The sequence below is a fragment of the Physeter macrocephalus genome, chromosome 6 (assembly GCF_002837175.3).
Source record: "Physeter macrocephalus isolate SW-GA chromosome 6, ASM283717v5, whole genome shotgun sequence".
Classification (NCBI taxonomy): domain Eukaryota; kingdom Metazoa; phylum Chordata; class Mammalia; order Artiodactyla; family Physeteridae; genus Physeter; species Physeter macrocephalus.
In genome coordinates this window covers 36,495,557-36,507,684 of record NC_041219.1, presented here as the reverse complement: position 1 = coordinate 36,507,684, position 12,128 = coordinate 36,495,557, and the positions used below count along the sequence as shown (strand labels likewise).

Sequence of the window (12,128 nt, the reverse complement as noted above, 5' to 3'; positions counted from 1 at the left end):
CTTCAGATTCCGGAGCTATTGGTCTCCACATTCTACATTACATTTCCCAGTCTGATAGTCCTTTGGTGCTTTTTGAATTCATTACCCTAGAGGGGCCATATGGAGATTTGTCTCAGAGAGAACTTAGATCCTAAAGAGCACCACACTGGAAAAATTGGCCCCTCCATCTAAGAGGGAAAGATTAAGTAAGTCACGGAGCATCCACTTGGTGAAGATCCATGCACACGGCCACTGTTAGTCTGGAAGGCACGTTGTGTAATTTAGAACAGGCATTTCCTCTGAGCAGGCAAATCTGAGTAAAGTACCACCTCTACATGGACAACCCATGGCTAGTGGCTCAGCAGGGAGACAGTTTCATCATGCAACAAAAAAGCCCCCCTTCCTCTGGGAAGGTTGAGGTCCACACCAGGGTACATACCTTGGTGAGCAGGGTGCAGGCTGGGTTCCAGCCCCTGTGTGCCCCATAGGCTGGGTGCTTTGTGTAGTACACAAACTACACCACAGAAGCAATGGCCCGGATCATGCAGCTATTAAATATGATGATGATGATGATAGTGGTAGGTTGTATGATAAAATGGGGAAATGTCTGTGCTAAGTACAGAATAGGAACCAAACAAAACTGCAGTGGATTGCAACAAGGTAAAGAAAAATAAAAACCTGTGCATTAAGAAAACCAGAAAGAAAAAATACATCAGCACACAATCAGTGATTGTGGGAGTGCTGGGAATGGTTTTCATTTTTCTCCACTCTTTTACTTTCCCAAATGTTTTCCATTATTAAACATTATCTTGAAGTTTAAAACATAATTTAGGGGGCTTCCCTGGTGGCGCAGTGGTTAAGAATCCGCCTGCCAGTGCAGGGCACAAGGGTTCGGGCCCGCTATTAAATATGATGATGATGATGATAGTGGTAGGTTGTATGATAAAATGGGGAAATGTCTGTGCTAAGTACAGAATAGGAACCAAACAAAACTGCAGTGGATTGCAACAAGGTAAAGAAAAATAAAAACCTGTGCATTAAGAAAACCAGAAAGAAAAAATACATCAGCACACAATCAGTGATTGTGGGAGTGCTGGGAATGGTTTTCATTTTTCTCCACTCTTTTACTTTCCCAAATGTTTTCCATTATTAAACATTATCTTGAAGTTTAAAACATAATTTAGGGGGCTTCCCTGGTGGCGCAGTGGTTAAGAATCCGCCTGCCAGTGCAGGGCACAAGGGTTCGAGCCCTGGTCTGGGAAGATCCCACATGCCGCAGAGCAACTAAGCCCGTGCGCCACAACTACTGAGCCTGCGCTCTAGAGCCTGCGAGCCACAACTACTGAGCCTGCATGCCACAATACTGAAGCCCGCGCGCCTAGAGCCCGTGCTCCACAACAAGAGAAGCCACCGCAGTGAGAAGCCCGCGCACTGCGACAAAGAATAGCCCCTGCTCGCCGCAACTAGAGAAAGCCCGCGGGCAGCAACAAAGACCCAATGCAGCCAAAAATAAATAATAAATAAATAATTTTTAAAAACCCCTATAATTTAAACAGGAGTAATCTCTTCAACAGATAACAAACACAGGTACTGAGTGACCTTATGGAACCAGCAATGAACCTCAAAGCTGCTTTCACTAAAGAGAGGAAGATAAAGCATACAACGTAAATAAGAATAGTCCAATCTTAATAAACATGCTGTAATAAAGATGCTGTAAGTCTTATGGATGAACTGGCACATGAGATGCTTCTGTGATGAGGACCAGCGCTCTTCAGAGGAGGTTGGATGATCTGGGAAGTTTCTTCTGGGAAGTGGGGCATGGCTGGACCTTGGGAGAGGGTGGGAGGAGTGTGGAGTCCATGACAGCTGAGGGTACATGTCAGAAAAATAAACAGAGTGGGAAAGTAGGAACATTTGATTGGTGAAGGGTCATTGAGGGAAAGGTCTAGAGAGTGGATACATCCAGAGGTGATGCAAGACAACCCATTAGGTTGTGGGAAGAAAGGAATAGAACTCCTATTTATGAATTTTTATCTTTAAGGGTGTAAGTATTATTTGCTATATATGCTTTATAAGGTAAATTGGGTATCTTATATACAAATATATGCACATGTATACAACTTTACATGAGAGGGCAAGACCTTGTAAGCAAGAGTGTTTAATCTTCTGTACTTGGTATTGGGGTAGCACGTCCCTGCACCCCCAGCCCTGACATATTGACCCAAACATGGTCTGTCTTTTAAAATAAAAATTCATGGTAGTTAGGATTTGTGCCTATTTGGAATATATCTACAAGTTTTCGAGCCAACTAATAACACTACTGTGGGCAATCCTAGATATGGCCTATTTTATTTCTTATGTAACACTATAAAAAGTCGTTTCTCTTCCTCTATCTCCCCCATCAGCATGCTTTTCAAATTTGTCTGCAGAAAGGATGATAGAGCAGAAGGGAATAGATACTCTTATGGGTTGAACTGTGCTCCCCCAATCCCACCCCCCCCCACTCATATGTTGAAGTCCTGACCCCCAGTACCTCAGAATGTAACCTTATTTGGAAAAAGGATTGCTAATACGTAATTAGTTAAGATGAGGTCATACTGGAGTAGGGTGGGTCCCTAGTCTAATATGACTGGTGTCCTTATAAAAAGGGGAGGGCTTCCCTGGTGGCGCAGTGGTTGAGAATCCGCCTGCCGATGCAGGGGACACGGGTTCGTGCCCCGGTCCGGGAAGATCCCACATGCCGCGGGGCGGCTGGGCCCGTGAGCCATGGCCGCTGAGCCTGCGCGTCCGGAGCCTGTGCTCCGCAACGGGAGAGGCCACAACAGTGAAAGGCCCGCATACCGAAAAAAAAAAAATAAATAAATAAATAAAAAGGGGAGATTTGGACATAGACATGCACGTGGGAGAATGCCATGTGAACACGAAGGCAGAGATTAGGGTGATGCGTGTATAAGCCAAGGAACACCAAAGCCTGTCAGCGAACCACCCAGAGCTGGGAGAGAGGCATGGAACAGATTTGTCATCATAGCCCTTAGAAGGAACCAAACCTGCTGATACCTTGATCCTGGACCTCTAGCCTCCAATCTGTGAGACATACATTTTTGTTGCTCTATGACACCCAGTTAGCGACACTTTGTTACAGCAGCCTTAGCAAACTGATACTGATACCAAGAAATTGTTTTTCTTTCTCATATGCAATGTGGCAACTCAGGTGAGTCAAAAACTAATTGAATTGTTGGTAATTGCTTGGCAAGACATAAGAATGCAGTGAGTTCTTTCATGATTAGGACTTTTTCCTGGCTACAATCCTAGTACAGCTGTCATCACCTCCCCTGGGGCTGATTAATTCCTAAGAAGTAGCTTTCTCTGCCTCTGTCTCCCTTAAATGAGGTTGCGTGAAAGTGACCCACAAACTGTAGAGTATTACAGAGTGTTATAGAGAAATACAGTGTGGTCAAGGGTGGCGACCAAGAGGGCAGTTCTGGAGTCAGACTGTCTGGGTGTGAATCTCACACCGTAATTTGGTTTCTGTGTGATATGAGCAAAGTATTTAACCTCTCCATGCTTCAGTTTCCTCTTTTATAAGATGGAATGATAAAAGTACCTATGTGGCAACAAAAGCAAAAATAAGCAAGTGGGACTACATCAAATTGAAAAGCTTCTATATGGCAAAGGCGACCATCAATAAAATGAAAAAGGCAACCTATGGAATGGGAGAAAATATTTACAAGTCATAATCTGATAGGGGGTTAATATCTAAAATATATAAAGAACTCATACAACTCAACAGCAAAAAACCAAACAATCCAATTAAAAAATGGGCGGAAGATCTGAGTGGACATTTTTCCAAAGAAGACGTACAGATAACCAACAGGTACATGAAAAGATGCTCAACATGACTAATCATCAGAGGAATGCAAATCAAAACCACAATGAAATAAAGACAAGAAATAATAAAGTGTTGGTGAGGAAGTGGAGAAAAGGGAACCCTTGTGCACTGTTGGTGGGAATGTAAATTGGTGCCGTCACTGTGGAAAATTGTTATGGCGGTTCCCCAAAAAACTAAAAATAGAACTACCATATGTTCTAGCAATTCCACTTCTGGGTATTTACCTGAAAAAAAAAAAAAAAAAGGAAACAGGCAGTTCTGGAGTCAGACTGTCTGGGTGTGAATCTCACACCGTAATTTGGTTTCTGTGTGATATGAGCAAAGTATTTAACCTCTCCATGCTTCAGTTTCCTCTTTTATAAGATGGAATGATAAAAGTACCTATGTGGCAACAAAAGCAAAAATAAGCAAGTGGGACTACATCAAATTGAAAAGCTTCTATATGGCAAAGGCGACCATCAATAAAATGAAAAAGGCAACCTATGGAATGGGAGAAAATATTTACAAGTCATAATCTGATAGGGGGTTAATATCTAAAATATATAAAGAACTCATACAACTCAACAGCAAAAAACCAAACAATCCAATTAAAAAATGGGCGGAAGATCTGAGTGGACATTTTTCCAAAGAAGACGTACAGATAACCAACAGGTACATGAAAAGATGCTCAACATGACTAATCATCAGAGGAATGCAAATCAAAACCACAATGAAATAAAGACAAGAAATAATAAAGTGTTGGTGAGGAAGTGGAGAAAAGGGAACCCTTGTGCACTGTTGGTGGGAATGTAAATTGGTGCCGTCACTGTGGAAAATTGTTATGGCGGTTCCCCAAAAAACTAAAAATAGAACTACCATATGTTCTAGCAATTCCACTTCTGGGTATTTACCTGAAAAAAAAAAAAAAAAAAGGAAACACTAACTCGAAAAGGTATATGCACCCCCATGTTCATTGCAGCATTATTTACAATAGTCAAGACATGGAAGCAACCAAACTGCTCATCAACAGATGAATGGATAAAGAATATGTGGTGTATGTATACATTAGAATATTATTGGCCAAAGAAAGAATGAAATCTTGCCATTTGCAACATAATGGAAGGACTTTGAGGGCATTATGCTAAGTGAAATAGGTAAGAAAAAGACAAATGCCATATGATCTCACTTATATGTGGAATCTAAACAAAACAAAACAAAACCAAACCAAGCTCACAGATATGGAGAACAGACTGGTGGTTGCCAGAGGCTGGGTGGGGTGGGGTGTGCTGAGGGTGAATGGGGTCAAAAGGTGAAAAAAAAATAGTACCTACATCATAGGTTTGTTGCGACAATTAACCCTTTCCCACTGCTACAAATGATAAAAGAGCTGCAGTAAATTCTAGCCAAAGTACTTCTGTGTCTAGGGGAAAAAACAATCTACTGCAGGAATCCTGCTTCCTCTTTGCTCTCCACCTCATCACACCTACCTGCCCGGGGCCGATGTACAAACAGGTTGCGTTGTGGTGGCAGCCACCAGCACTGGGCAGCAGGCAGGTGTTGATCTCTGAGCAATCCCTTCCGTCCCCCGTCCATCCCTGATGGCATACGCAGATGTGGGTTCCCCTGCCAGTTCTGATGCATTCGGCCTACAGGAGGAAAAGCAGCAGCAAAACCTCTGAAACCCCAGTCCAGCCGCAAGATTCCAAGTGCAAAGCAAGGATTTCCAGAGGTACACTGAAGAAGCTTATATTTACATGGAGTGCAAAGGAAGTGATTAAAACACACATTTGCATTAAGATCAGTGGAAAAGATAAGATGACTTAAAGAACAAATTTGCTTGTTTTTGGCCAGCTAATGGCCACCGTCACTAACGTCACTGCCATTTATTGAGCCAGGGATTGTTCTGAATGTTTTTTAGGTGTAAGCCATCATCTTGAGGAAGGTACTGTGATTATCTCTATTTCACAGATAAGGAAACTGAGGCTCAGAGGAGGTAAGTGACTTGCCCAAGGTCACACAGCTGTAAAGAGGCATGAACCCAGGTCTGTATGATGCTTTAGCCCAAGCTCCTACCTGGACCAATTCCAGGCCTTTCAGGATGACCACACCAGGAAGCTGAAGGACAGAGGGAGAGGTGCAAGGTAAGTTGTCCAGATGAGGCTGAGTGGGTGGGGCTTGCCCAAGGGCAGTCTGGAGGGTTGGGCAAGGCATGTGCATCTGATTTCATCCTCAGAGCCAGGGGAAGTTCCCAAAGGGATTTCAGCAAGGGGGAAACATGATCTGATCCACTCTGGCTGTGGCTATAGCCAAGAGGAGTATCAGGGAGAGCAGTTATTAAACTGTGGGTAAGGAATGAAGGTGACCTTGGCCGGGTGGTGGTGGTGATATTCAGAAGGTATTAATGAAAGCAACAGTCAGTTTGGGTTATACCCCTGACACTAACAGAACTTAAGGCAAGTCACTTAAGGTCTCTGAGCCTCAGTTTCCTGACCAGTAAAATGGGGATAAACAACATCTGCTTCATTGGGTTGGTGAGAAGAGCAAATGAGATCACATACATGAAAGTCACTTGTAAGCTGTAATGTCTGAATCAGAAGTTTATTACTAATGATCTCCAATATCGGATTCTTTGGCTGTGTTTTTAGAAGCCCAATACCCCTGCACGTGTGAACCTCGGGCTCCCCCAGCACACGTGGACTTAGGAAGTGGAGGCTCACAGAAGGTACCTGGCACCATCTTTAAAATGCAGGGTTCAAGCAAATGTGCCTCATGCGATGAAGTCATCTGACACTGCCTTTTGGAAGGTCTTCCCTCAGGATTTCCTAAAAAACCCGGCTGCTTGGAAATAAAGACCAACACTCACATTGCGGCCGCAGCCCCCTCGGGTTAATCCCGAACAAGGGTCCATCTCTGAACAGAGGCTTCCGTCCCCTTCATACCCTGCTTTGCAAACACAGCTGCAAAGAAGAGTGAGCGCACAGTCAGCCCTAGAAATATAAGCACCAACTATCCCACCCCTCGCCAAGAAGACCAGCCAGCCAGGGGTGAACGTGTTCACGGCCAGGTGGCTTGACACTTTGCCCTTGTCGGGGGAGCCGTGTACCATGGTGGCCACCAGCACTCCTGAGTCTGCAGTCAGATACACCTGGGTGGGGTATCCAGGCCCCACCTCTTAGCAGTTGTGTGACCCTGAGCGAGTCCCTTAACCTCTGGGAGACTGTTTCCTCACCTGGAAAATGGGTCTAGCATCTCCCTCATAAAGCTGTGGTATAGAGTGAATGCACATGGGGCGTTCAGCAGGGCACTTGCTCACGCTTGCACCTTCTCAGGCTCGACATTGGGCGGCTTTTCTGTTCTTATGGGGCTGGAATCTGTCTCTTTATACCTCAAGTCATTACCTCTGGTTCAGCAGAGAACGATGCTCTCTTCTGCGTGACAGTTCAGTGATTTGAACATGACCAGCAGGTGAGACCTCCCCTCTCTCCCTTCTCTGATCTCTCAGATGTTCTTTTTCTTAGAGCACAACATTCTCAGGTGCCTGATTCCATGATCCATCACGCCCTCAGACACTCCTCTCAAAATGCTCCACCTTGAAACTTTAGCTATTAAATAGGACCATTCATTCATTCATTTGTTTGGTCAACCAGCATTTACTGAGTGCCCTGTGATAGGTGCTGGGACACCTATCACATGCCCACGTCACTGTTGCAGATTCAGTCATATGTGCTTCACAAAACTCTAAATAAAATTATTTTTCATGCATCAAGAATCCTAGGAGAACTAAATACTTTAGGTGGTCCCCAAATGAAGAAATAGATTGATCTGTTTCAACACTGATTTACCTAAGTTTATATAGTAAATAGAGACCCATGTTGATGATCCTCTGTGGGTGATTAGAGGTTTTTAAATTTATTTATTGTTTATTTATTTACTTTTTATTTTTTTCTGGCCGTGCCTCACGGCTTGCAGTATCTTAGTTTCTGACCAGGGATTGAACCCAGGCCCCAGCAGTGAGAGCGCCGAGTCCTAGCCACTGGACTGCCAGGGAATTCCCTTAAGAGGTTTGAAGGGCGATTTTGGTGACTTGTGACTTTCGCCTTATGCACTGATGTATATACTAACTCCTTAGGCAGATGCATTTCTATTGTACCACCACGGAAGAGCAAAGTCAGTCTCTGCCCCATGCTTCCTGCAGACTGGTGCGGGAGATGGATCACAAACAGGTAAGCAAATGATTAGGTAATTACAAATTAAGAAAAGTGCTGCAAAAATAAGGCTAAGAATTCTACATGTTGTCTGCATTTCCCAGGATATTTTTTGCATGGTTACTGACTTTGAACCAGATATTCCCAGAGAGGAAAATTTCCTCTGACATGTTCCCCGCAAGCCCACTTCAAATGTTAGATAGCATTAAGAAAACAAATGGTGATCCAGTGACCAACGATCCAATTTCTTATAAGATGCCTTTAACAGGGGAGTAGTTATTAATGACCTTAGGAAGTAAAGGCGTTTTGGAAGGGTTGGAAAGTTGGTGGGCAAATCTTCATTTCCTTCACATGAGTGATGGTAATAATTGCAGTTTCCATGACTGAACACCTATGATGTACTAGCCCTGGGGCTGGATGATTTGGCATTCAGTTCTTCTAATCTCCACAACTGCCCTGCTAGGTAGGCAACATCATTATTGTACGGATGACAAAAGTGAGGCTCAGATAGGTTAAGTAACTGCCCAAGGTCACACAGCTGGTAAGTTTCAAAGCAGGGAATGCTGCAGACTTTGAACCCAGCTCAGTCTGAGGCTTTCTCCACAAAAGCCATGCTGGGGGCTTCCCTGGTGGCGCAGTGGTTGCGCGTCCGCCTGCCGATGCAGGGGAACCGGGTTCGCGCCCCGGTCTGGGAGGATCCCACATGCCGCGGAGCGGCTGGGCCCGTGAGCCATGGCCGCTGGGCCTGCGCGTCCGGAGCCTGTGCTCCGCAGCGGGAGAGGCCGCAGCAGAGGGAGGCCTGCATACCACAAAAAACAAAAACAAAAACAAAACAACAACAACAACAACAAAAAGCCATGCTGGCAGCTGAAGAGAACGGGTCTTAGTTTATGAAGAGTTTAGATATGGGTTGGGTGTGTCTACAGGTAACACAGTGGCCATGGGCCGTTAAGGATGGCAACCCCCCCGCCCCGACCGGCCCACCTTGCCGTCCCATTGCTGTATTCGCAGGTCGCGTGGATGTGACAGAACTGCACGTAGGGCCCACAGGCTGAGGTCTGCTTGTGGCAGAATCTCCCGGCGGAGCCGTCCCTGCAGGTGCCGGGGAGACAGGCGCCGTCACTGTCAATTCTGTTGTCACACGTTCCGAAACCGCACAGACACCCTGGAAGGGAAGGAAGAGGGCCATTCAGGGCTTGGGGACAAGCTTACCAATGGGCACATGGGTCATGGAGGACAGGGCCCCCTCCCCTCACCCCCCACTCAGTCCTGTAGGTGCAGAACCCGGGGCTGAGACGCGCAAGGCTCTGGACGCTATTTCTCAGCGTCTTTCTCATGTGCTAGGACAGCTCTCGGTGAGAAGAGCTTGGTCTTCGGGATGCTTTGTGTGTCTGTGCGTGGGGTGAAGGGGGGGAGGGTGGGTTGTGATGGTGTGAAAGAGGCCAAGGAGCTCAATTTTCACCTACTTCATGGTAGGAGAGTTTAGTCTGGAAATTTCTCACCTTTTCCTGAAGACATTCTGGAAGTGATTTCTCCTGCCGGCACAGCCTCTGATGTGTGGCTTACATATTTGCTCTTCACCCTCCATCACAGCAAACCAATGCTAACTCATGCCCAATATTTGCACACTGACCTTGTTCTAGGCATTGGGCCAGCCTTTAACCTGTACCCTCTCATTCACAGTCACCAGTCTCAGGAGATAGGTATCAATACTTTTCCCATCCCCATTTTCCAGATGAGGAAACTGAGGCCCAGAGAGATAAAACAAATTGCCTGACTTGCTGGCAAGTTCCCAAACAGGGACTTGAGCTCAGACCTTCAAATTCCATTTCCATTAGTGACCATGAGTAACCAGTAGATCAGTATATCGACTGGCATTTCCACTGCCTGTTATCATCTTAAACTTTAGCTGCTAACTTTGCTTTTGATTACAGGTATTTAAAAGTTGCAACATGAGGCAGAGTATCAGACTCAGGCTCCTCTGCATGTGGAAGTGAAAAGGAGAACATTCTGGAGACTCTCAAAGGCAAGGTGGCAAGGATTTGGGGGCTTGAATGTGATCAGAAATGAAGGAATCTGTGGTTTTCGCCCCAGAAGGGACTGACGGGAAAGGGAGTTGTGTCGGGGCTTGGAGCCAGCATCCAGGAAAGAGAAACACAGTGAGGGCTGGCAAAGCACAGCTAGATTTAACACAAAGAAAACTTTTCATAAACTTTTAAGAGCGTCAGGGCTTGGTTAGCAAAGGAACAAGACCCCAGAATGAAGAGGAAGCTGCCCTGCATGAGGTAGTGGACAGCAACAGACCCGGACAAGAGGCTTTGGAGCAGGAAAGCCACCGCGGCTGCCCCAGCCTCGGCATCGTGACTACTATAGCCTCGTAAAAATGCCTATGTCAACAGGCTTTGAAAAAAAAAAAAACACACCCGATTTTTTTTCCCTCGGAAACCTTATTTGGCAAAAAGAGCACTGCACTAGGATCAGCAGCCACAAATCTGCTGGGCTCTGGTGTCCTGTGCTTCTTTTTTTTTTTTTTTTTTTGCGGTACGCGGGCCTCACACTGCTGCGGCCTCTCCCGTCGCGGAGCACAGGCTCCGGACGCGCAGGCGCAGCGGCCACGGCTCACGGGCCCAGCCGCTCCGCGGCACGTGGGATCCTCCCGGACCGGGGCGCGACCCCGGTTCCCCTGCGTCGGCAGGCGGACGCGCAACCGCTGCGCCCCCAGGGAAGCCCCTGTGCTTCTTGAGGTGTAGCTGTGAAGATCAGACAAGGTAAGAGAGGAGAGGGGTGGTGTGTTTTGTAACAGATAAGTGGAGTTAGTAGTGATAGTAATAAGAATGGCTTCATTTATTGATTATTTGCTAGGTGCATGCTCTGGGCTAAAGTCCTAAATTATGATCTAACTTAATCAACAACCTACGAAGTGGGTACCAATATTGTCTTCATTTTATAAATGGGGAAGTTAAGCTTCAATGAGAGATTTTTTCCAAGGTCACAGAGCCAGTAAGTTGCAGAGTGAAGATTCAACTTCAGGTTGGTTTGACTCCACAGCAAGCTCTGATCTATTCATTTTTTTTTTTTCTATCAAGTTCGAATCTTAGCTTAGATAGATAGATGTATATTTCTATCTATGTACTTAAATATTCACATGGTGTTATTTTTAAGAACATAATGTGTTTTCTAAGATTATATAACTGCATTTTTGTTTTTCAATGCCTAGTGTTGTGGAACTTTCTACATGTTCTATGAGCTTCCGGACATTTATATCACTGAACGTAGCATAACGGCAACAGTACCAACAATAATAACAATAATAGATAATAATATTGGTAGTGCATACTAGGTGCTAGGCATTGTTCTAAGGCAAGTACTTTCCATTTATAACTTGTACTAACCTTACGAGGTAGTTACTATTATTATCCCCATTTTACAGATGAGGAAATTGAGGTCTAGAGAGGTGTAGTAACTAACCCAAGGTCACACATTTAGCAAAGGGAGGAGCTGATGGAAGAGGACTGCTTGAAAGATGGGGAGTCTGTGCTCTGATATGGAGCCCACGATCACTTCAGGTATGTGGGGAAACCCTAAAAGACTGGTTTTCAAAGCGTGGTCTTGGGCCAGCAGTGTTGACATCTCAGGAAACTTGCCAGAGATGCAAATCCTCAGGTACCACCCAGGCCTCCTATGTCAAAGCTCTGTGAGTGGGGCCCAGCAATCTGGCATGTGCACCGTTTGGGATCCAAGCGCTTAAGAAATACCCTGTGATAAGGGTATCCACCAAGCCAAGGGGCACCTGATGCCAGGACTGCACTGCAGTGCTGCAGGGACCCTGGGTGAGGGGCAGAAGGCAGCTCAGGAGGCGACACTTACTTCTGTCACAGCGAGGTCCGTATTTATTGGGGTCCGAGCAGAACTGACACTGGGAGCCCTGGAAGCCATCCTGGCAAATGCATGTCCCATTGCCATTGAGGCCGTCGGCACACTGCAAACAGAGGCAGGGCCCCTGGCCGTCAGGACAACACGGCCCCGGCGAGGAGTCCCAGATGCTTTCCTTTCCTGGCCTGCTTTCCTCTTCTTCT

At 45.8% G+C, this 12,128-nt stretch overlaps 1 protein-coding gene and 1 long non-coding RNA gene across 2 annotated transcripts in view; one reads left to right on the top strand and one right to left on the bottom strand.

The window, feature by feature from the left end:
- Positions 1 to 12,128, bottom strand: part of STAB2 (stabilin 2) — a 159,163-nt gene that overhangs the window by 79,561 nt on the left and 67,474 nt on the right. The window contains exons 22-25 of the mRNA XM_007109862.4: positions 11,920 to 12,031; positions 9,037 to 9,217; positions 6,711 to 6,804; positions 5,335 to 5,493 (exon numbers count right to left, since the gene is read on the bottom strand). Of these exons, the coding sequence (XP_007109924.1) occupies positions 5,335 to 5,493; positions 6,711 to 6,804; positions 9,037 to 9,217; positions 11,920 to 12,031 (546 nt within the window). The remainder of the gene's footprint in view (positions 1 to 5,334; positions 5,494 to 6,710; positions 6,805 to 9,036; positions 9,218 to 11,919; positions 12,032 to 12,128) is intronic.
- Positions 10,626 to 12,128, top strand: part of LOC114486427 (uncharacterized) — a 2,942-nt gene continuing 1,439 nt past the window's right edge. The window contains exons 1-2 of the long non-coding RNA XR_003680131.2: positions 10,626 to 10,820; positions 11,483 to 11,618. This is a non-coding gene — a long non-coding RNA (uncharacterized lncRNA). The remainder of the gene's footprint in view (positions 10,821 to 11,482; positions 11,619 to 12,128) is intronic.